This window comes from Uranotaenia lowii, chromosome 1 (assembly GCF_029784155.1).
Source record: "Uranotaenia lowii strain MFRU-FL chromosome 1, ASM2978415v1, whole genome shotgun sequence".
NCBI lineage: Eukaryota > Metazoa > Arthropoda > Insecta > Diptera > Culicidae > Uranotaenia > Uranotaenia lowii.
Genome location: NC_073691.1, coordinates 42287315 through 42313404, shown reverse-complemented (window position 1 = coordinate 42313404; position 26090 = coordinate 42287315). Strand labels below are relative to the sequence as shown.

Here is a 26090-nt window from a genome sequence, read left to right as displayed (position 1 = left end):
CAAAAATCACAAAAATTACAAAAGTTGCAAAAATTACAAAAACTACAAAAATAACAAGAAATTACAAATAACTAGAAGTTACAAAATTATAGAAATTGCAAAAACTTGCAAAAAATTACAAAAATTACAAAATTTACAAAAATTACAAAAATCACAAAAAATAAAAAAAAAATCAAAAACGTCAAAAGTTACAAAAATTACTTAAATTACACAAATAACACAACTTACAAAAATTACAAATATAACAAAAATTACGAAAAATTCAAAAAAATGACTAAAAAAATTACAAGAATTATCAACAAAAATTGATTAAACGAAAAAAATGAGAAAATTACAAAAATAACACAAATTTAAAATTTAATTACATAAATGACAAAAAATAACTGAATTGTCAAAAATTTAAAAAAAGACAAAGAAATTAATGAAAATTGAATAAAATAATAAAAAGTTTCTAAAATTAAATAATTTCAAAAATGACAAATGACAAAACCACAAGAATGACAAAAATGATATAGATTGCAAAAATTACAAAAAAAAATTGCAAATTTGAAAACAAAGTTTTGTCATTCTGATCTCATTTGCCTTTTTTGACATTTTCGTTAATTTTAATGTTTTTGTAAAATTTTTGTTTTTTTAAATGTTTTTAATTTTTGTAATTTTTGTCACTTTTTTCATTTTTGAATTTTTTGGTTATTTGTCTTAAATTGCCATTTTATTCAACACAAAAGTTTTTTTTTATTACGTATAGTCAATTTTATTCATTTTAAGAACTTCTTGTTATTTGGACATCCGAAATTCAACTTGAAATGATACAAATTAAGAAAAAAAAAGATTGTGTTACCACATAATTTTGGTTCCTTTCTTAAGATGAAATAGAATTTTAGGGATGGGCATTTGTGATTAAATTAATCACGCGAGCAATCACGTTGCCATTTTTTAGCAGCCAAAATGTTTGCCGTTTAAGAACCCGTCAATTTGTCTGTGAAAGATCTAAAAAGTTCATTCGAAGATGTCATCATGAATTGCGAAGCGCATAACAAAACAAACCCGCGAAAAACGAAAAGCGAATGAACTTTCTGGATGTTTTGATTCGTATGGTCGCGTAGGTTAAAGCGAGATAGCGATTGTCAATAACAACGCACCCGCCTTAAGCCCGGTACGTTAGAGCGAAAGGGAAGAGGCAGGAGCAGCAAAAAGTTGCACTCTGAAGCACAGTGGCAGCGGTCTGTTATGTGTTGATGGGTGTCCCCCGATTTTTTTTTCCCACAATCAGTCAGTGAACGACGGGTTTATTTGAAATTTCCGATCTGAACTGGTGGTGCCTGGCTTTTGGGTGCAGAAGAAATCTGTGTATTTGTTTTGAATTTCGCGGGATTTGTGACTTCCGGTGGCTGCTGACGGGTACGGGACATCCGGAACTTGTCGGTAAGTACCAGAACTGGTTAGTGGTAGAGTAAAAAATCGCTGGGAAAAGTACTCGAGAATTTTCTGTTCCGTGGCGAGCTCCGCCATTTTTGTGAAAAATTCAGGTCATAAATTTTCCAGTTTTTAAAGTCGGAAATCTACCTTTAAAAGGAATTTTAAACATGTGCAACTCTTCAGAAGGCTTCTTCTGGGCCAAGCCGATTTTCAGACGGTCTTAATTTGATTCTCAGCGTTAAATCTTCAGTTAAAACCAGTCATCGAATTCCTATACAACAAAACGAAATCGCAATACTGCTGGCGAGGCTCGTTAATTATCGAAGATATTTTAAATTAAAATATTACTTTAATGAACAGTTGTTTCGAGAAACCACGAAGAATTAGTGTCAAAAACAACCTAGACGAACAATTTGGGCCGATTACCCTTTAAAATATTGTAAATTTACACCATAAGGCTTTCCTCGAACTACGTCATTAATTTTTCGAATCATGAGCGATACTCACTTGGACATCGCCCTTTTTCCCCATTAACAATATTGTCTATATTTGGAAGTTTTAAATTTGTTTGAATGTTAGGGCCACTTTACATTCTATTTGACTTATTTAGACATAAATTTCTGTAACAATTACTTGATTAAGGATTATTTTACTTGCAGTGTTGTAGAGATAAGTACACATCGGTTTAGCATATCTCTCAATAATCAATCTCATTCAACGCTTCTTAAAACTTTATCGATCGCTTGAAAGGTATTTTCAATTGTATTAACTTTGAATACAAGTTGATTAAATTTCTATTGAAAAAAAAAATGGCTGATTATATAACATTAAAAAGATATAATAAACGATCAATATTTATTGATTGCTATATAGCTAACACCTTATGAATTGACTTCTCATTCTAACCATTTTTTTCTAAAAAGGAATTCTAACTCAACATAATTTTTTTTTGGTAAAAGCAGGTAATAATGATTATGCAAAATTTAAATAGAAAAAAAGAACGCATCTGTTAATTCTTCTGCATTCCTGCACTTGTAGCGGAACGCGCAGGTAATTAGGTCGATTGGTACAAAGCTTCTAGGTGCTTCTAGTTACTGCACAGATTTATGCAGCTTGTTTGCATTTGTTTATTTATGTTGGGGGGCCTTTGTGTGCTCGATCGATGCTCAGTTTATTATCTTTCAGTAATGATGCCTTTTGATAATTATTAGGGTGTGGGTATAAGTTCGTAAGTCAGTATATGCTTTTGTTTGTAACGGGGTTGCAAACAAAAGCAAACCTTTGTTCTAATTTGAAATTACTTAAATGAAAAAAAAAAAAAAAAATGATTTCTCTATTCATCGAGTAGGTTTAGCAATGTGTAAAGTTTTACTCGTCATTCGTATTTTGCAAACAGTCCTTTAATTTTGGCATTTTCGTATACCGTGAAAAATAAATTAAATTTATGTTGTGTCTACTAGGGATAAAAAGAGAACAACTAGAGTAAGATAAGGTGAATGCACGATCTCAGTGCTTCTTTGTTTTTTTTTCTTTCAAAATTTGGCAGCTAGTTTCGTTTGTATTGCACTTTTTTACCACTAACCATTTATCAAGAATACAATATGAACTGTTTTTTTTTAATGTAAAATCAACTGTGTCGAATTTGATTACAATACAATAATATTGAGAAATAGGGAATGAATGAGCCTTTGATGCTGAAAATATCGGACAAAGATATTGAGAAAGTGGTCATACTTAACTAGAAGTGGTTCTTTTTCTGGAATATTGATGAAAACAATCATTTAAAAGTCCCTCCACCATCGACTCAGATTTGAAGTTGTCTCCACTATAAATTATAACTTTCTTCAGTTATTTCAAATTTTCTAAAAACTTTCGATTTTCACCCTACTCAGAAAAAGGGGTAACATGCAACAAACTTTGCTTCTCATGGAAAAAATCTTATGATGCCGTATGAAAGTTTATAGTTTTTGATAGATTTGTGATGCCATAATGACCATAACGCATAAAAACACCAGTAGTTTTTGGTTTTGTTTGAAATGAATTTTACTTTTTTTTTCTGTCAATAAAAAGCTGTTATAAGAAAAGAGTTCTGCATACATTTAGGGGTAAAATTTACTAAAAATAATTCTACTAGCTGAACTGTAAAAATAAATGTTTGGACGGATGAAATTTTAATGTTGACAAACGCGTGCTGTAAATTAATCATATTTCAGCATATGGAAACGAGATTTGAAAGGTGTCTCTTTAAAGACTTGGGAGCGGCCAGAAGAATGAAAAGCTTCAAGTGAGTTTGACAAAGTTTATTAAATTCTCAGCAGGTTTAATCGCCCCGATTCTCAGCAAATTAGCAGTATTTTGACCTCTATTGACGTGATGTTCTCCAGGAACTGGTTGGTCTCTCATAACGACCTGTCTCTCATAACGCACAATCTGGTCATCCTGGTGCTGCTTCGTTGAAAATTAGATGGGCGATCAACAGGAAACCGTACGTTATTGGCTCTCAATGAATTCGGCCTATCCTCAAAAGTCACAATCCTTCATGCAGCGGAAAAAGATTTTTTTTGCCGTAAGTGCCGTAAAAACTAAGGAAAATTGCCTCAGATTTTGGGATAAATTTAAATTTCTTTGGTTCAAATGCATTTTCCTTTGTTTCGAAGAAGTTATCTTTTGAAAAATCTCTCATTCAAAATCTTTATGCTTAGATACAAAAACCAGTTTCAGTTGATTAAGTTGTTTTCTTTTACTCCAATGTTATGTCTGTTCAATCAACTCTAGTCGAAACGGGTCGAAACAAGTGGAAATGGATTGACAGTTGATCACCTGTCTCTTTCCAATTGATTTCGACCGATTTCTACCAAGTCGAAACTAATCCTGCTGCCGAGCTGGATTGGTTTCGACTAGTTTCAACTTGCTCCATTGAACAACGACCCGACTTGTTTCGACCAAAACATTGGCTCGTTGAACATCTATCAATTGACAGAAACTAGTTGAAACCGATTTTTACCAACGGTTGAACGAAGCTGTTATTTAGTTTTAGATTTAGTCCATGTTTGTTCGAGCCAAACACGAAGAATTGGCAACGTCGCATTGCGCCACCAACGACAAAAGTAATCACCGATCATCGCCTGCTACTTTTGTGTGTTGTTTGTCCATTCCAGGACATGCATTCATATGTGTACATAAAAATCGCCGGTAAACGCCGGCCGGCGTACAACAACAATTGCATACTGTTGCTTCAGCCAGCGAACAGTGGAAATTTCCATTGCGCACACAGATGTTTGTGTGCGTGTGAATGAATCAATCATTCAAGCAACCGGCGTGTTTGCCAATCAATTGAGATCCATTCCATCCGTCGACAAGTTAAGACGTCGATTTGAAGTTTAGCAAGTGTTCCTCCTTTCCTTCCAACGAGTTAAAGTTAAGTTCCTGATAATTTAAGTTTCCTTCTTCCTTTAATTCCAAGTTAAGCCATTTCAAGATCCTTGAGGTTATGTTTCCTCCTAATAAGTTAAGTAAGTGTAAAAAGTGTAAATAAAACTGTATATAGAGAACATTTAAGTGCCAAGTTATTTTAGTTAAATTTCCTTCCAATTGTCATCCGGTAAATTGTGTCTTCGGACTTTTTGAACGGTCCCCAAATCGAGCAAAGAATACAGTCCACGGCTTTTTCAATGTTGATAAGATGAATGGGAGTTGAAACACTTGCCCTCCCTTCCGTTGAACAATGGGAAAATTTTGTAGTGAAAATATCACATTTTGCCGTCATAAAGTGATACTTTTCAATAGGGCATAATCTGTTTGGTAAGGTAGTTAGCTAGCTTAGTTTCATAGAATTAGGATGTTTCAAGTATTGCTAGGTTAGGTATAGGTAATGGTATTCGCCTCCCCAATGCTCTAGAAAGTGTGCATTTGCGGTTTATGAATTTCGTTGGCTTATTCTTAAATCAAGCATTTTACAAGAACTAGGGGCTCATTGGACGGGAATGCTGTTTTGACAAATATGATATTTCAGTTTGTCATGATATTCATGTTTGTTGACATTTGTTTTTATTTATTTATTTACTTTTGGTAGATCTATACATTTTTCGTGTATTAACAACCGTACAACACATCCTGACTGACTGCCGCGAATTTAAAGAGGCCCGAGAGGAACACAACATCAAAGGAACTGTTTTTGAAATTTTGAAAAATGAAGACTCGCAGGAAAAATCACTATTACAATTTTTGAAAAAATGTAAAATTTATGAGACATTGTAAAACTTAAACTACATTGACACGAATGCCAAAGCGTTGGTAAAGTGTCACAAATAAACAAAAAAAAAAATACATTTTTCGGTTAGGATTGAAATTCATAAATCGAAGTTTAAAATAGAAAATATGATTTCGATAAGCAAGAATGAGTAGATAGTTCAGATCATTTATTTCGAGCATTTAAAAACAGGCACACGGTTTATTTGAATTGAACCGCTATCGTGTAGATTGAGTATTAAAGTTTGTTTGAGAAGTTGACACCAATTAGTGATAAGGTTTTAAAGAACAGCACTGTTATTTTCCTGTTCCGTTGATAAGTTGACGATATTAATAAAGCTATTGCTATTTAAGCTTATAGTTCATTGTTGATGAGTTTAAAAGACACCTTTTCTACACGCAGAGAAAACTTGGATTTTGAAACAAAACAAAACTGACTTTAATTCAAAAAATTCATTTTTTGGATTCAATCTCCTGTTTACTTTGAATCGATGAATTATGGTTTTGTTTCAAATGAATAATTTTTGAAAGAAAGAATTAGTTTTTTGAATCGAAAAATTTTGGACTTTGGTTTTAAACAAATTCTTTGATTCAAAAAACATTTTTTCAATTGCAAATTTATTTGGAAACAAAGTAAATTTTCTTTCAACCAAAGAAAATTGTATTCAATGCAACGGAATAATTTCTTAAAATAAAAACTTCAAACTTAGAAGGTTTTTTTGCATTGAGCAAGAAGAATTTAAAACGAAAATCGGTTCAAGTTTGGCTGGTCGTGTTAAAATGTGGATCAGAATTAGCTTGGTTAGCAGGATTCCGGATAAAGTATGGTAATTGAATGTTAATTAAAGAATAAATATTGAAGAATTTCAATAAGTGCTTGCAATTTTACAGGACCACGGCCGATGAATGGTTTTCCAAGTCCATGGATGCCTCATCCGAGGTGACACCGCTCCAATCCAACGATCAGGTCCACGAAAATTGAAACCAGATGATTCGATTAAAGCAGGGAGATGGCATCCCTATCCTTTGTCATTGAATTTGACAACCATCAAAATTACGGGCCCACGATTTTGTGGGCCCATAACAAACCTGACATTTTGCTGTCAAGGACCTGAACTTAATGTCAAATGCTAGAGAAGTGTGGTTGATAGCACACTAACACTTCAATCATTCTGATTCCTCATTGGTTGAAATTTTGACTTTTGAGTCTTCGTCTGCTTTGAGAGGAAAAGACTATAAACGTCTCTCCCGATGGATAGAAAAAAAGAAAAAGATTCTTGTTCGAAAGAAGAACTAGATTGCCACCTCCCTGGATTAAAGTAAACCAGTTTGTGACCTAGTGTTTAATTTATTTGTGAATGAAAATAAATTTTATTTTTAAAATCGTTTCTTTTTATTATTTGAAATTCCTAATAGGAATTTCAAAAAACATAAAATATTTCTTCCAATTGGAATAATAGAAAATGGTCCAATGAATTAATGCTTTTAAATCTAAATTAAATTACCTTGTGGCAAAACAAAGCAACTTTAAATCAAAAGAAACTGTTTTTTGTATCAAAGTACTAGTATTTTGAATCAAAGATTTTTCAAAAGATAAATTCTTTGAAACAAACGAAAATTCATTTGACACAAAGAAATTTTTATTTATCCCAAAATCAAAGGAAAAAATCCTTTGTTTTTGCGGCACTTTCCTTTGAAATAAAAAATCTTTTCGCTGCGTGTAGATTCTGTTTTTATGATATCCTAATTGAGTTATCGAATAACCATGTAGTCGCGTAGAATCAATCACTTGAATATATTTTTTTACTTAGCAAATCTAGGAGTATTTCTAAATCAAACTATAAAAATTATGGAAATGAGTAAGGTACACACAAAAAAAAAAGCATAGTAAAATTACTAAATCCGTGGTTTAAATGAACAACAGGCAACCATATTTTTGAGTCAAATATGTTTTGTTGTTTATAATACCTTACGCATAGCAATTTTACTATGTGTTCAATTGGGCTGCGCATAGTAAATTCGACTGCATTTTAGTAAAATTGTCAATGAAATGATGCATTGTTCTACTTCGTCCCTAGTAAAATTAATATGTTTCATGATGAAACTAGTATGTGTTATGATAAAAATTAGGAGGAGCGAGGAGCTTGATTTAAATAGTAAAATTACTATGTATGTTTGTTTGTTTATTTGCATGCATGTATTATGACATTATTTGATACATTAAAATTCACACTTCCGACAAACGCCGGTCAATGTTAGTGTGTTCTCCCGATGCTCTGGAAAGATTTTCAAAGTTATGAAACTTTAAAGTAGCTGAAAATTAGTTTTTTTACTCACGGGTTTGATGATTAATGATCCTGAATTAGTGTAAACAACAAGAATGTTTTGCATGGTAAAATTATCATACGCACTGATGTTTTTGAGTCAATAATGTTTTGTTCTCAAAAGTACCATGTGCGTAGTATTTTGTTGATATGAATTGGTGCCACAATGTCTAAATTACTATGCGGACGCTAGTTGTAATAGAAATTATGATGAAATTATCATGACCATAGTATTTTTGACAACAAACATTGAGAGTTATCGAAAATTACCAGGTACATAGTAATTTCAATATTGTTTCACGCGCACTTTTACAAAATCGATGTTAAACTTTTCATGGTTGAAAATACTATAGCGCTGAAGTGGTAAAATTATCATGACAGCGTCTTTGGGATAACCACTCATTTTTTTTTCCGTGTAGATGACAGGTAGGGAAAATTCAACTACGGTAAGATAGTGAACCTTTCTGACAATTAGTGGTATGAATAAGGTTTAGCAATTGCTTCGGTAGCTTTGACTTAGCTCGAAATTAATCAAAGCAAAAGTCCAAAGCATTTGCTTAGTTTGGTATGAATAAACATTTGCTTAGCGGATGTGTACTAAAGTCTTAGAACATAGCTTTTGCTTCGAAAAATAGAGCTATCCAACCAGCAGAATCTGAAGTTTTCTAAAGTAAAATGAAAGATGACAATCAGAAAATTGAAAAGTACGGCTAAAGTAGCCTTGAAGTCGACGAATCGGGTGGTGGGTGTAAGAACGACCGGATTTTTTTGGTAAATTTGTGCTCGTATGTTGATGTTTAAAGAAAAATGAATACATATTCAAATATTGTCAAACAAAAATGGTCTAACTTTAATATCTATCATAAGTTCTCCCCCCCTTTGTATACAAAATAGGCAATAGGCGCGCATTTTAATTTAGATATTTTTTCTTAAATCTTAGAATTATATAAAAATGAGAGATCTGTATAATGTTTTAAATTATTACAATTTATTTCCTACTTTGAGCCAATTGGGACTTCATCCACTATAGCCGGATTTTTTTTTAATTTGAAATATTTACTAATTGATTTGTTTAATTTCATCTTAGACGAATGATTTTATACAACGACAAGAATATGAAAAAAGTTGGGTTATCACTTCGACTTTTCTTTATCCATGTTGAAAATGCCTTTTTGAATTGTTTTGAAGTGAAATATTGCTAATTTGATAAATTCATAACGTTATTAAAGATTTTTTTTATTGGAAAAGTCTGCTACCGAGCATGCTTAGAAAATAGAGCAATTGCTTGGAGATTTGCCGAGCAATTGCTTTAGATTCGAGCTTTATTCATACCAAACTAGCTTGTTCTAAAAGTAAAAGCTCCTGACTGAGAAAACAGCTGTCAAAAAAACTTTATTCATAACAACCGAAGCAATTGCTTTAAGCGACTGCTCGACTGCTCGATTTAGTTTAGCAAAAGCAATTACTAGGTTTTTTTCATACCACCCAATAATATCGAGGCGTTAGCATATGATATCATATTATTTGATACCATACTGCTATTGCTCGGTTGAATTGAAGGTTGGGTTAACTCGAAGTTCATATGGGGCCCACCAACCGTCCTAGTCCGTCGAGCACTATCTTAACGCTTCCCCTAAACTGGTGCTTCAGAACCCTCAGGCTCTGTTGCCGCTATCCTTTTCTAAGCTATACTACTCTCATTTAAAATTTCCCTCTTCTGTCCCCCGTTCTGTTTTTCCTTTCCGGGTCAGCCAGGCGCTCATAAACCCATAAACAACAAAAAAAAAAAAAAGATTTAGTGGTAAAATGTGTACATCTATTGCTCGATTTTTCAGTTTTGTATGAGAATAAAGAACTAAAAACAAACTTGCTTAAGATGTAGAAACCAATTTATTAGATTGGAACTAGTCAGGTTTCCGGAATTGAAAGAAGGGTTGTATAAAGTTGTTCACAAAAGTTATTATAAGTAGTAAAAGTTTTGATCTTTCTCGTATCCCGTCGCTTAAATAACTAACTTCAATAGTTCTTCTGTGACTCGATTACTTCGATCGATATCACCTTCCCCCCTTACTTAGACAAAGTTTGTCTTATGATGGAAACATAGTTTTTTAGGTATTCCGGTCGTTTAGTTTCGCGTAAACTTCGACGCACTCACCTTCGTTTACGTCCTCAAGGCTGGCTTCCAGTGCTATTTCCTTATTTCCTACACAGTAAACGAAAATTACCGAGTTCGGTATTTTTTTTTACCGAAATCCTAACATGTGTAAATCGTTAAACTGTTCGGTAATTTTTTCGGTAAAAAATAAACAAACATTGGTAAATGAAGAGTCGATTTACCGATTTTCGTTTGTTTTTTACATAAAAAATTACCGAACAGTTTAACGATTTACACATCTAGCGTAACATTTCAAAAGGGCGAAACTGCCAAATGTAAACAAATCGAGTTAACGGTCATTTCGGATGCACGCGGTTGCACTTTACCTATCAAACGCGGTTTCATCTTAAAATTACTTAAAACTTTCAAAAAATTGATAAAATTCAATTGGGCGAAACTTCCTGTTGATGCATTTTCGTTGGAACGTGAAGTTACGCCTATTCAAAATGGAGGGAATTTTTCTATTCGTGTAGAGCCAAAAGGCGTAACTGAGTTGACCGTGTGTGACAAAACGGCCTAATTAGTTTTTGCGTGTAGGATGAATGGGCGTAACTTCAAAACCAAAACAAAAACGGCCGATCAATTGGGCGAAACTTGCAGGCGTAACTGAAATCGAAAACAATAAAAAGGCGAAACTCGGAAATCTCAGAAATTACGCGAAAAAAGTTAAAGTTCTTGATAACCATCGAACAATAAGTGAATATAATGCACATTTTTTTTATTTTGTTGAACAAAAAGTGGTCGATTTTTTAAATAGGATTTGAAAAGGTGTTCCGAATTTTCAAACGCGTTTTTCTCGTTTCGAGCTAACTGCTAGTTTCCCCCTTTTTAAATGTTACGCTAGACATGTTAGGATTTCGGTAAAAAAATTACCGAACTCGGTAATTTTCGTTTACTGTGTATCTGTGATTCCAATTGATCCCCACCATTTTTGGTCTGAGAATCATTGTTTGATTCGTTGCACCCTTGATCAATGCGTTACAGGTGTGAAACATTCTTCTGGAATGTTTTTTCCGTTTCTAACGATCCTAGTCCTTGTTCTTGATACAATCTTGAATTTTTCGGGTTCAAAATTATCCGTTTCGCCACCACTACGTCATCTTCTTTTAAATCATTCTGCTTAGCATGCCTTTTGTTATTAAAAGCTTGACTTGCCTCTAACTTCTTTTTTCAGTCCCGATCTCTGGTTTCCTCCTATAAGATTCCTGTTGAAAACAGTTCCTCCGAACTTGGAATTTTATCCCGCATTACTCTTCCAAATATGACCGTTGACGGGTCGATTTCTGCATGTATCTGAATCAGGAGTTGTACATCAACGGAAAATTTCTGAAATCCCATTTCCAGTCACTAGAGGTTTTTTGTTGGCTGATACGTAAACGTTTTAAAATGGAACTATTCATACGTTTAACCTAATGATTCGCATGTGGCCAATACGGTACGTTGTTTGTTGATGAGAGATTCCGAACTTGTCACAAAAATGCTTGAAACATCACTGGTAAACTGCGGGCCGTTGTCTGATCTCAATGACTCCGGAAATCAAATCTTGTATACGTTTCGAAAGGGGATTTAATAGTTAGTTGAATCGTGATTTGTTTCATAACTATAACTTCAGAAAATCGGCTTTAATAATCAATGATAACTAGAATATAATGACCTGACGGCAGCTGTCCCAAAAAATCAATAGCAACTTCTGCCCACGACCTTTCTGGCATTTTGAAACGTAACATTGGCTCAGGTGGTCCCACTGCGGATACTACGGTACATGACTAGCATTTTCGTACAAAATTTTCGACCTGTGCCTCCATATGAGGCCACCAAACTTTTTGGCGAAGTCTCCGCTTCATCAAACTGATTGCCGGATGGCCATCATGAGCACACACCAGTATTTTCTCTTCAAGTCTTTGAGGAATAACTAATCGTTTTTCAGCTCTTCCTCAATTTCTGATATTGTTACTGTCTTGGTATTCAATTATCCATCAAAAACCCTTTGAATTTTTCTGTAGTCTGATCGAACATCTTGTCATTAGAAACGGAAAGTCTTGATAATGCGTCAGCCAAATTTGAAGCTCCAGATTGATAAACGATCTCATACGTAAACGATTGAAGTCGTTTTACCCATCGTTCGATCCTTGGGCAAGGGCGAGATCTGGGATTAAAAAGGAATTTTAAAGCTTTACAATCCGTGATCAGGGTAAATTTAGTGCCCAAAAGGTATAAATACAATTTTTCAACCCTCCACACGATTGTCAACGCTTCACGTTTGGTTTAAAAATAATACTATTTCCTTTCTGATTCAGAAAGCGTTTTACTGGCGAATGAAATTATTCTGTTTTCTCCTTGCGAATTCTCTTGAAGTAATACCACTGACCATATTGACTGGACACTCGATTTCGTTTTCTGGATAATTTTTCCAACAGTACTCAATGTCGATTCCAGAGTGCGCATCGATCGATTTGAAGAAATGCTATCCCAGTTAGGCAATGCCACCCAGCTTTAAAAATAAAACACGCAATTTCTACGATAAAATCGGGCTAAACAGGACCATTTTTCCTACAAGGCATTTTTGTCAAATTTTTCAGGTTCGCCACCTGCCGTCGGTATTGCGAACCTACAAAATATGACATCAAAAAATTAGACAGAAAATGGTTGAATTTTTGTTCTAAGTGTCATGTCAGTGTGGTCAGTGGTAATACCACGCCTAAACCTTCCGGACTTGCATCGACGATCAATTTATTATTAATAGCAAGGTGTAAGATTATTACTTCCGGATCACTGTAACAATGAAAGCTCTTTTTCAAATTCGTAACGTTCCCTTTTATTCATTCGTTCGAAGCTCTACCGGGACATGTTTTAAATTCTTACGGTATTAATTACAATTAGATACAATAGAAAATTTTAAATTATAATTTGTTTTCTTACGTTTAGTGAACATTCTACCGTTTTCTTCTGCCTTGATTTCAGCTATTCGCTTCCGCTACACCTTAAAAGAACTAGGTTAGAGTTATAATTCAACTTTCTCCATCGATTTCATACTTTCGTTGAAGTTTGGTTTAATATGGCGATTCCGAATTAAAAACGCTTCTCTGCGTGGTGTTGTGACCTAAATTGAACGGTCGCACATTAGGAATAATCACTTTTCATATCTAAGCAAAGCCTACCTTGGTTCAACTTTCCTGCGCAATTTAACTTCGCACCCTTCCGTACTAATAAGTACTTGCAATTGCCTAGATAGAGATAGATTGTAAGTTAGAACTTATGTTGCACAATTCCAATATAATTCCAGGTCTCCCTTAGCACGTAAATTTAGGGTAAGTATTTGAATTTCACAATAACCACTGTGCACTAATAAGCTTCGGATCACCAAACTACAATACTTGAATTCCACAATCTTTGTTTTGTTTACATGCTAACTCGATTTTATTTTTCCCGCCTAGACTCCTAAGCTCACTTCTCACCTACATTCGAACTCATCTTCGAATCCTACAGCTGTCATTTCAGCGGGAGTGCGCACATTTGGTTTCGAAGGTCAGTTCAGTGACACTCCCCCTAGTTTGCTGACTCAGAGGCGTTCCACGTCGCTCCTGTTTCCACGTCTATCACTGCAACCTTAACAGCCGGTTTTTCGTAGACGCCTTTCACCGTCTTAATTGTCACGGTACGCACCTGCCCGTCTCGGTTTACCGTTCCGATAACTCGTCCCTTGGGCCAGCAATTCCTTGGCAGCTCCGAGTCGATGATGGCCACGATGTCACCTTCTTTGATCGGTGGTACGTTCTGATGCTACTTGGAACGCCTGGTGATCTCTGGCAGGTACTTCCGCAGCCATCTTTTGCAGAAGTGGTTCGCGATCTGCTGTGATAAATGCCAACCCCGACTCAAAGCGATGGAGTTGACTTCGAGTTCGATCCATGGTTTGAAACCGTCGGAACTGCCCAACAACCAGTGGTTCGGTGTGAGCGCTGGTGCAGCTTCGTCTTCGATGGGTGCATGGGTAAGCGGCCGTGCGTTGATAATGCCTTCGATCTCGACTAGAGCACTCCTCAGTTCTTCCTCCTTCGGGCGATTGGGTAGCTGCAGTTCATCTAAGGTGCGCTTGACGGACTGCACGAGTCGTTCCCAGCTCCCCCCCCCATTATGGGGAGCTGCCGGTGGAATGAAACACCAGGTGGTGGTCGCCGAAACAAACTCCTGAGCCAACTTGTGCCTGTCAACGTCCTGCAGGGCCTGCTTCAACTACCGATCGGCTCCGATGAAGTTAGTTCCCCTGTCGCTTTAGAAAACGGAAGGTGTTCCTCGTCGCACAATGAAGTTGCGGATCACCATTATGCACGAGCTTGTTGTTAAAGAGCTAGCTAAATCAAGGTAGACCCCGCGAATAGTGAGACAAGTCAATAGAACCACCCACCTTTTTTCAACCCTTCTTCCTATAGCCACTTCCTTTGGTCCAAAATAGTCCAAGCCGGTATGTGTAAACGGTCGTACGAAAGCTGCTAGTCGACACTTCGGTAGGTCAGCCATAGTTGGATGACGCGGACGAGCTTCCCGCAGCTTGCAGCGTTGGTAGTTGGACCTGACCTTGGCGTATACTCTGCGTAGACAACTGATGCAGTACTTTTGTTGAACTTCGTTGATGACTGACTTGTGGTTTTGATGATGGAACTTCTGGTGGTAGCTTTCAATGATGAGATTTGTTATCGGATGGTCGCGCGGAAGGATGAAAGAGTTGGCGATTTCCACTGCTAGGAACTTGCACGCTCCAGTTCTCCCGTGCATGCGCAGCAATCCTCTTTCATCGATAAACGGGTTGAGTTAGTACAGCTGACTTTGCTTGGGAATCGTTGCGTTGCGGTCTTCGCGTCGGAGAATGCTTAGCTCGGTTCGGAAGACGTCTTGCTGTGCGGTGCGGGGAAGGTAGTCTTCAGCTTGGTGTATCTCCTCGCTCGAAAGGATTTCGATGGTGCGGGTGAATTTCTTTGGCCGAAGCTGGCGTAAATATCGAAAAACGTAGGCGGTAGTGTTGACCAATGGTCTCCAGGTTGAGAAATCTTTAACAGGGATGATCTCGCTTTCCGTTTGAAAGTGCGCGTTGACGCACGCTCGCAGCTCTTCCACCGGTTCCGTCAGTTTTTCCGGGGTATCTGGCCATTCTTTTTCTACTTGCCACAGGAATACTGGTGCTTTGAACCATCTGCTGTCGTTCGTAAGGGAGGGTTGACACTGCCACTTCATGCCTGCGTCCTCCACATTACAATTCGTTGGGACCCACTTCCAGCTCGATACGCTCGTGAGATCTAGGATTTTGCTGACTCTCGCGGCGACGAATGCGTCGGCACGTATCCAATGTTTCCAATGAAAAGAATTACCCGATCGAAGAAGAATTCTCAAAGGATCCGTTTTAGCTGCCAGGTTCCGTATAAATCGTCCTACATATGTAACTAAACCCAGAAAACTTCTAGGCTCTACTACATTCTTCGGTTCTCTGAATTTTTCCACCGCCGATACACGACTTTCCGTTGGTTTATACCCTTTTCGTTCACTATGTGTCTCAAAAACTCCAACTCTGTAACTTCAAATAAACATTTCTTCTGATTGAGGAACACATCGTGCTCATTTAGTCGTTTTAAAAGTAATTCAAGTCTGTGATCGTGTATTGCTTTCGATGGTCCGTGCACAATCACATCATCAAGATTCCATTGTTGTTTGAAAAATTTAAGGTGCGCAACAAATACCAAACATAAGCCTCTTGTATCTATAATACACATTTTTTTGAATTGAAAAAAGAAACTCTGAAATGTAATTCACATATTAACTAAATTTTTTAATCACTTTGTTTATCTGAAGAGTCCATTCTTTGTGATGAAAGTAATTATTGGTCGAGAACTTTCGGAGATTTCCAATTGATGGTATGCATCTTTAATGTCGACCTTGGAGAATATTTCGCTCCATTAACGGAACCCAACGACTCACCAAACAACGTTAAAAGGTGACTCTCTCGGAAAACAGCTTGATGATTTGCACGACGCATATTTATACAAAGACGTATGTCTCCAGAATCTTTCAATACAACGACCCAAGGTGAATATCCAGAAACTCGTTCTATTCTACCTTGATCTTGCAAAGCCCTTGATTTTCGTCGATGGGAATTTTAAACACAATATCTCTGAACTTCAGGAAATTCGAGTAAAGACTCCGATATTTTTCCGATGTCAACACCTATTTTGAGAACCTCAAGGTTTTTGGAAGTTTGATCACCCAATTAAAATTGTTGACCGTGCTTAGCTATACATAAAACTTAGCTTCAGTTTGTCTGTTTCCCTCTTCAATTTTTGCCTCGAAACTGACAAGTATAGCCATGAATTTATTGGATGCGTACCCCATGAATGTTCTATCTACGTGAGTCGTACAGCTCCTTACTTGTACCTTGAGCCGTTTCATTTCATTCCAAATCTCCTCAGCTATACGCCTCATAGGCCCACTCTGTCGCTGTTCCGTATTTGCTCGCTTTCGTCATTGTTTAGCCCAATGATCGAATCCCAACGGTCATTATCCCCATAAAGGAAAATGCCATTTTTAGTATGAGGGCACGCTTTTAAGGGTCCCCAGCCTTGAATTACCTAGTGACTCCCTTCTCCTTTTAGAGCTCTTTTTGCTTATGGAGCTCTTGGAAATTATAAACTCGTTCCCCACCGTCAGTTGAAAGTGAAGGCCTTGAACAATTCTCTCAGCTAGCTCAAGGCAATTGCATCAACTGTCAGTCGGCGGCAGACTCCAAATGGGACAACAGCGGCAAGAACATTCAATACTCTCTTTGTCCAGTGAACCCAGAAGTCTAACTATGGTCTTGTTGGTCAAGATAAATAGCGCCCCTTTCGAAGCTTGCCCCTAACCTTCATGTGGATGTCGGACTTACTCTTCCCTAAAACCTTCATCTCGCTCCTAGCGCCTTCCCAATCGTCGGGAATTGGAAATCCTCGCAACCTTGAAGAGGTCAGAGCTCCAGCCAACATCTTGATAGAAGAAGTCTTAAAAGTAAAACTAAAATAAAATTTTTCAATTTTCCAAGTGACTTTTAGTTATTTGGAGATGTTAACAGGACTTAGGAAAAGATCTAACATAAACTCGTCAGTAATTCTGAAGGCTTTTGCTTTTAATGTACATCGTGCAGTATTTCGGTATTTAAGAGCATTTCGTTGAATTCTGGTATCAGTTATAAATGCGAATATTACGTTATTTAGGAAAATGTTTGTGGGATCTACAAAGGCAAGTAATGGAATTTTTATTTTCCAATACTTTCAGAATAATGCATTCGAATCAGTCGGATCCCAGCACCAAAACTAACAGTACAATCGTAGTGAAAACAGAAAAGCCCGATGAAAAACCTGTCCACGACCAGCACTCCGCATCGGTCAACCCGGATTCCCATCCGGGTGCGGCCCTGAAATCTGCACCTGTAAACTCACACGTGCTACCGCCAATACTCACGGCTTCGGGAAAACCCATCCCCAAGAAGCTGACCGATCCCAGTGTGCAGCAGATTCCCACCGAGGAACTGCTTGGCTCGGTGACCACCTTCTACCCGAGTGGAGATGCCGAGTGTGGCCATGCGCTCCGAACAAGCGCCCGGGTCATCCAGAAGATGCGAATGGACTCGATTCGCGGGGGAACTCCGCCTCCATCGGAAGGCAAGGCCGGAGGTGCCGGGGTGCATGCCTCCGGTGGGAAGGGAAGTAGTGGGCCCGGTTGCGGTACCAAGACTCCCAATCAGCAGAAACAGGCCCGTATGGTTTGGACCAACCAGGATAAGAGTATGTTCTTCGAAGCACTCAACGAGTGCGGTAAGGATTTCGAAGGAATCGTGAACTACTTGAATACGAAGAAACGACGGAAGGACAGCGGAAGCGATGTGGTGTTCAAGGTGAAAGACGTTCGTCATCTGTACTACCAGTTCAATCAGAAAGTGTCCAAGTATCTGCACTTTTCTGAGGAGGTGAAGAAAGAGGCACAAGAGCTGTACGCACTGATCAATTACGGGGAAATGAGGAAGAAAGTTCCCTTTCACAATAAGAAATACTTCCACAAGCTGAAAGATCTAGTTTACAAGGGGGTCACGATGATCCGAGAGAAGGGCAAGAATATACGGATCAAGACGCCGTCATGCAGAGCGTTGAGAAAGCTGAACCAGTTGGAGGAGTGGCAGGAGGAAATCAAGTTGCCTCCAAGGGTGGATGTAGTTTTGAAACCGGCAACGGTTGGGGCCTGGGGAAGGGTTCAAACCTTGGCTCAAAACCCGCGCTGTAGAACTTCGGTAACGCTGCAGAAACGACTCTCGACGTTATTAGTTATTTTGCAGCAAAAGTGGCGCCATCAAGATGTCAAACTGATGGACAGGATCACGAATCTACGGGCTGCCAGTGGGGCGTTGACTTCCAAGGTTTCGCGCCAGAAGATGCTACATGAGTTGGAGCTGTGCACCAAAATGGCGGAAGAGTCGAAAGATAGCGAAAGCCAGAAGCTGCTGTGGTTTACTCCGGCCCGAGAGGCGGTGATCCACAGGCCGATGGTGAATTTGTCGGAGTTTCTTAGCAGCTACAGTATTTGTATGAACTCGTACGAGCAACGGATCGGTGCGAAGATTCGCGGGGAGGTATTGTGTTTGGAAAAGTTGAACAGCATGAAAGAGCGTCTGAGCTCGAATTCCAAACGGCAGCGGCATGATAGCGGTTCCGAGAAACACAGTCCGGACGGGAAGAAAGTGAAATCTGAACTCAAAGATATTAAGGAGGAGAAGTCCGGCGAAGCCATGGTTGGGTCAAGCTTTGCCGAAGTTTTCAAATCACCCAACGCTTCGAATGAGTCGCTAGATGTACAACGTGATGGAAGCGATACCGAATGTCATGGCGTGGCTAGGAATATTTTAACCAATGGAGGCATCAGTTGTGAAGATCCTGATTTAAAAAATGCAGATTCCAATGACTCTGCCAAGTTGCCCCTCTTTTCGCTGATTAAAATTGAATGCGACTCTGGTGTGAGCTTCACAAATCAGGGAGAAAACTCGAACGATGCGGTGCCTTCGTTGGAAAGCGAAAATTTGAAACCTATCCCGATTGAAGAAAGCAATAACGGTGGGCTAGCAGAAGAAGTGACTACTCCTCCAACGGAAGACCTTATCAAGACCACAGTCAAGCGGAAAGAACCGAAGGAAAAGTATGGTAAAAGAAAGGACTCCAAGACGGGAATGAGTAATCTACATTTTAGACCACTGATTTCGGAGGAAACGATTCAGAAAATACGCGAAGGTTGGACCCTGCAGAACGTTGGAGATCTCACCATCGGAGATTTGTATGTTATGTTTGGGGAAGAGGGTAAACTTTGTCTGGAGTACGATTGGGTGATGCCGAAAGAATTGGTGACACTGACAGAACCTCTGGCTTCAATTGTTGAAGAAAGTGTTGAGCAAAAACCGGATATCTCTATGGTGGCTCCCATGAGTCCTTCAACATCTCAAAAAGTTCCACCACAGGGACTCAACGGAGAGCCAACAGCAGCAGCAGTGGGAATAGATCCGAAATGTGCCAAACTGAGCGGTCGATTGAAGCAGTTGCTGCAGCTTGTAGCTTTACAGGAGAAAACTGGTAAAAGGCGATGTCCTTGTGGTCATGTTTGCGATCGTAAAAATAAGGTAAAGGTTGGATTAGTTTTCCTTCAGAATTTTTGAAATTGATAAAATTTATTCCAATTTCAGAGTGCTATCGATTCGCTGACTGCCGCTTCCAGCTATAACGATAACTTGGTCTTCAAGCAGCCTTTGCTGCCGATTCGAACCAGTAATCACCCGGTGATAAACACCACCCTAGCTAACTGTAATGTGAGTGTATCGTTAGAGTTTTTCTTGTCAAAATATGTTAATCAATATTTTCTTTGAATTGTAGGGCCTTCCCCCGCCGCACATGCGCTACAAACAATCTCGTTGGTGGAGAATGCGAGTCAATAGGCATCATCTTCCAACTCAACAGAGGCTAGCCCAAGCCCAATTGAACGGCACTTCGAATCAGCACCTTCCCATTCGGAACAATAATAATAACTACCAAAGACCCAGCACAGCAACTGCTGCTGCCCCCCTCAAAAATCCGATAGCAGCTGGAAAAGTGTTGCCACAAATTCCATCGACCAATGGAAATGAAAGCAACGGCAACAAAGCGATAATGACTGCCTCCTCAAATTCTCCTCCGAAAGACTCAGAAGATGACCAGCTATCCCAGCTTCTAGAGGAAAAGATCACCAGCTACAGCAATCGTTCGACGACGGGCTGCTCCTCCAACGGTTCCAAGAAGAGATCTTCCACAGAGATATCGGCCATCGCGGGCGAGGACAGCAACAGCTGCCTGAGTCTGTTCGACATCTCGCTTCCCTCGCCCTCCTCGACTATGATTGCCGAGCTGATGGGCGGTGGCGACGACGACGACGACGATGACGACCACACCCACGGCGGGGACGAAGTAGACGGGCAGGGATTTTGTCGAAGCGATCTGACTCTAAACGGTATCGATCGGTTGACGACGGATTCCTGTGACGGTACAAAAATACTCCGCGATGCGGCGCCCATCGATTCGGACATCAACGATATTTCTTTGAGCAGCTTTCTCGGTCATTTGGACGCGGTATACGAGAATAATGTTGCGACGTCGAGGCGAAGGGAGTCCGATGTAAGTTTCATTATTTTTTTTTAAAGTGTTTTGCACCTGTATGACAGACAAGCTCTTAACATCAGCGATAGCAATCACTAGCCCAAACTGACTTTTCCAGTATCTCAGTATCCAGAATTGCAAATAAGGGGCAGTTCTGACTCTTTTATTTACGATCCTATCAGATAGTTTTGGCGTTCCTCTTTTTGGTGGGTGGGAAGAACGGGGTCTTGTGGTAACTCCAAGCCCTAGCTGTATTAAGCCGAATCGACACAGGTATTTGGAAACCTAGAATGGGTTAGAGGGGTTTGAAAGCCCGCAAAAGGCAAGAGTGATCTCTCTATCTAGCTATCGGAAAGGTTAGTTGAGGGCAGCCTAGAGTAAACCCGAAGAAGTTCTGGACTCTCACTGATGTGTACATCCAAATAACTCGAACGAAGTTGACGTAACTACACAGTTATGAGAAATGAATACTGGCATAAAATATAAGAAGCTACTATGGAAATTAATAAAACGATTGATTAGTTCAAATGGTTGAAAAGCTGACTCGATTTCGTTTAATGGAGTTGAAATCAAAGATGATTCAGAATTTGTAGAGATGTTTAATGACTTCTTGATCGACAGCGTTATGGACATTCATAAAAGTATTCCGGCAAACTCTAAAGGTAGCTTGAATGATTCAAGTTGGATCAGGTCATTTATAACGGCGGATATTTCGCACGTTCGCGGCAATAAGTGATCAAGAGTTTGATCGAATAGTAATCAACATGAAACCCTTGCCTCGGGTTCGTTCTATAAACAAGATGAAAATTCCAGAAAAAGTGCTAAAATTAGCAGCGAAAAATCATTTTTTACGTTTTATTGAGACAGAAGAAATACTAATTGCCTAACAGACTGGATTCAGGAAGCTGCATTCAACAGAATCTGCATTGAATTTGGGTGTAATTTATAAGATTAACATCGAAAATGGCTAGCTACTACTGATAGATGTGTTGATAAAAATTGGTATCAGGGGCACAGTTTTTAGCTGGTTCAAGAATTATTTAGGTAACAGAATGCAAAGGACAAAATTCTGTATATCTTACTCGCGATACCGAGAAAATAACTGAAGTGTCCCACAAGGAAGTGTATTGAGCGCATTGTTATTAAGTTGCAAATAATTCAGGCGACCATACAGTAAATAGTTTTTCATGCCATTCTGTACATCAATTACATGAAAAAATTAACAGTATGATCGTCTGCAATTATTTGAGAATGATTCTCGTAGCGAATCGTACAAGAAGCAAAAGTTTATTTGGAAAATGTATAGCCAATTTCCCGAAACATCGAAAATAGTGTCTGAATCTTCTTAATAAAACCAGCTAAATGATTATTGAAAGTCCTTAAATCGGAGAGTGTACAAATCTATCTATTGATGGTTATGCAATCGAAAGAGTACGTGAAGTCAAATATCTGGGAGAACAAATCGATGGAAAGCTAAATTTTGTAGCTCACATAACTGAAAAATGAAACTGGTAGCAATCAATCAGCATTACAGTGATATTCAATGTTTTTTAATGATTTCAAACTAAATTCAACTCATTTTTTCGCCTAAAATTTGTCATTACCTTTTTGCAGCAAATGAACATCAGTATTATCAGCGAATCCAGCGTAGACTACATAGCCCGCTTCGAGGATATTGCTGCCGAGTTGCGAGCTCAGCAGGAACAAAACAGCACCTGAGTACTGCGCACACCTAAATCGGACCGGCAACTGGACCAACACCAACAGTCAGGCAAAGTTAAAACAATTCATAAACAGGGATTTTCTTACGATCCGTACGACAAATTACTGATATTCAGGCAACCAACCACACATTTAGTCATTTAAGAACAGTTGAACTTTTTTTCTAAGCTTTAGATTTACACTGTGTAGGCGTTACAAAAACAAAACAAAACAGAAACCGGTATGGTAATTGAAAGTTATATTTTGTTAATGTCTAAAAATATGACGTATGTATATTACGTAGAGATTCCATTTCGCTTATAGCGGAACCCAAAACATTGTGAACGTGTTAAACTGTAACTAAACATATATATTGACTCTCGAAAACATAAACTGACAAGAAGACAACCCAGTTACTCTCTCCATTCATCACCACCCCGCCAAGCACCTTAACTATTATGCTATAGGCTTAGCAGTGTTTCTGTTTTCGACTACAGAGATTAGTTCGCTAGGGCAAAAGTTTGCACGTGTCCGTTTATTAGGTATCTTATTATCAAATTATACCCTTTACCTAGCAGTTACATATATGAATCACACACTTTTTACCGTTTTAATGTTGCCACCCTAACCTTTAACCGGGAGGATTATTTTTCTCTCGCTCGGACTGAACGATAAGTTTTTGAACTGATTTAAAAAGCTTATATCTACTTTAGTTAAAATCTTTTCTCGAACACTCTTATATTTAGGCAGCGTGGTTTTGGAGATAATCCTTCAAAGCACGCACATATCTAACCATACATATTAGGTACATATGATTATAATGTTTATATGCAAATATCGAAGCTTTATTGAAATCGTTAGAAATTGGTTTGTTTAATTGGCTGAAATTTAACCGCAAAAACACAAAATGTATACCTAAGTTAACAACTTTTTTGACATACCTAGTTTGAGTCTGCTAATACTTGGTCTTTACTAGAAGCGTTTGAAGTGAACAGTTTGATGGAGCGCGATATTATCAGTAGGACCGGCTCTCGTTGATAGTTTCACTCACACATGTATTCAGTAATTATTTAGCTCATTAGGTCTCTGAAACTGTGGAACAAATATATACTGTGTTTATTATTATAGAGAAAACAAATCGATTTGAACGTTTATTCGTAAAGATATCACAAATCTAAAGGGCGAACACAAAATTATTGCGACACATTCAACAGGGCACAACTTTTTAACCTTTGGTCACAAATTAACCAAATTGTGCACACTTTCACATACTCGAGCCAAGGCGAGTCGAGAGAACAAATTCTTTCCGAACACCTGGAATTTCCTGACCTGTCGCACCGGCAGTTGGGAAAAATGTTTAACATTCACCATACAACCGTCTCCAGAACCGTCTTAAGAAAACCGGGACCGGAGAACGAAAAACGGAAGGAAAAGTGAAGCGGATGATTGAAGCAAATTCCGACGTCTCAAGCCGTGATTTGGCTTGAAAGATCGGCATGACGCAGAGTTACGTCCAGAATGCAAAGAAGAGAGCTGAACTACATACACTGTATCAAAAAATTGTCCGTACAGCACGTACCTTGAAATCCAAACAATCAAAAAGTGCACTTTTTCAGTTAATAAAAATACTACAAATACATCATTCGCTGCAGAAACTAGTCCTTTTTGTAGATCAGTATTAAAAATGCGTATGAATTAAACCTTAAAAATAATCCAATTCATTTTGTATAGAAAGTCCCAAAAACGACGTCAAAAAATTGTCCGTACACTGAGGCCTTTGTAAAATATTTGTCAAGTAAACAGTTATGTGTCAGTCTGTCAAACGCAGAAACGTCAGTTGAATCTCAGCAAAGACAATTTCCAGTGGTCTGAGCGATAAATACGGTAAAATGAACTTTATTTAGCATAAATCAGTAGATTTCAACAATTTGTGGATTAAATCAACAGGAAAATGTCTGTTCCTCACAAAAAATACCCGTTGACATCTGGAAACTGATTATTGACCTGAAGAATGACGGTAAAAGCTTGTCTGAAATTACAAGTATAGTAAAACGGCCACGATCGTCGGTTTAGTATGTCCTTCAGAACTTTAAGAAGACTATCTCCCTGGAGACTACTCGTATAAGCTGATGGTTGGTTTGATCGTATTTTCGGGTCAGAACCAAACAATCATAACAATATATTCCTGTAGACGCGTAATATGACTGATAAATCCACTTATTTTTCTCCGTGAATGAATGTCAAGTTTCCGGTGCCATTTGCGCTGAAAGCACCCCACCATGGCCACCACCGTTCTTAACTGTCGGTCGCAAATTTTTCGGATCTTATTCAGTATTTGGATTACGCCGTACTCTTACATATCCGTCAGATCCAAAAAATATTAAATTTGCTTTCGTCAGTGAATATGACGTTCTGCCAGAACTCTTCCGTTTCCAGGACATACTTTTGAGCGTATTCCAGCCGCTTTTTCTTATTCATAGCAGATACAGACGGCTTCCTACGAGCAACACGACCTCGGTATTTTTTCTCATGAAGTATGTTCCGTACCGTTTGAGGATTAACCTGTAAGTATACAAAATTCTTCAGGCTGTCAGCTAGTTTCGGGGCACTCATTTAAGGATTCTGACTGATTTTCCTGACAATGATGCGATGGTGACGATCTGTAAGCTTCATTTTGCGGCCTTTTCCTGGAGTAGTCTCCAGGGAGTTAGTCTTCTTAAAGTTCTGAATGACATACTGAACCGACGATCGTGGCCGTTTTACTATACCTGCAATTTCGGACAAGCTTTTAACCGTCATTCTTCAGGTCAACAATCAGTTACCGGATGTCAACGGGTATTTTTTGTGAGGAGCAGACATTTTCTTGTTAATTTTTGTGGATTTAATCAACAGGAAAATGTCTGCTTCTCAGAAAAAAAATACCCGTTGACATCCGGAAACAGGAAAATCTACTGATTTATGCTAAATAAAGTTCAGTTTACCGTATTTATCGCTCAGACAACTGGAAATTGTCTTTGCTGAGATTCAACTGACGTTTCAGCGTTTGACAGACTGACACATAACTGTTTACTTGACAAATATTTGACAAAGGCCTCAGTGTACGGACAATTTTTTGACGTCGTTTTTGGGACTTTCTATACAAAATGAATTGGATTATTTTTAAAGTTTAATTCATACGCATTTTTAATACTGATCTACAAAAGGGACTAGTTTCTGCAGCGAATGATGTATTTGTAGTATTTTTATTAACTGAAAAAGTGCACTTTTTGATTTTTTGGATTTCAAGGTACGTGCTGTACGGACAATTTTTTGATACACTGTACATACAAGGCACAGAACTTCCCAAACCTCGATGAGCGGCAACAATCGACGACTAAAACTCGGGCACGGAAGCTCTACGAGAAGATGCTGACAAAATAGGGCTGCTGTGTGATGGACGACGAAACGTATATCAAAGCCGATCTTAAGCAAATTCCGGGGTTCGAGTCTTTCACCGGCAAGAGCAAGTTCGATGTGGATGGCAAAATAATGTCGAAGTTCGCCTTCAAATATCTCGTT

General features: G+C 38.3%; 2 protein-coding genes across 2 annotated transcripts; one reads left to right on the top strand and one right to left on the bottom strand.

The window, feature by feature from the left end:
* The first annotated feature begins 1218 nt into the window (after positions 1-1218).
* Positions 1219-23670, top strand: LOC129738677 (protein cramped). Its single transcript, XM_055729933.1, has 5 exons — positions 1219-1425; positions 17443-19825; positions 19889-20011; positions 20076-20849; positions 22446-23670. Exons 2-5 carry the CDS (start codon positions 17447-17449, stop codon positions 22548-22550), a joined length of 3381 nt encoding a protein of 1126 aa, XP_055585908.1. The 5' UTR covers positions 1219-1425; positions 17443-17446; the 3' UTR covers positions 22551-23670.
* On the bottom strand, positions 13927-14919 carry LOC129759548 (uncharacterized). Its single transcript, XM_055757017.1, has 2 exons — positions 14629-14919; positions 13927-14379 (listed from the first exon to the last, which is right to left on the bottom strand). The coding sequence occupies exons 1-2, from the start codon at positions 14917-14919 to the stop codon at positions 13927-13929; spliced, it is 744 nt and encodes a 247-aa protein (XP_055612992.1).
* Positions 23671-26090: the final 2420 nt, after the last annotated feature.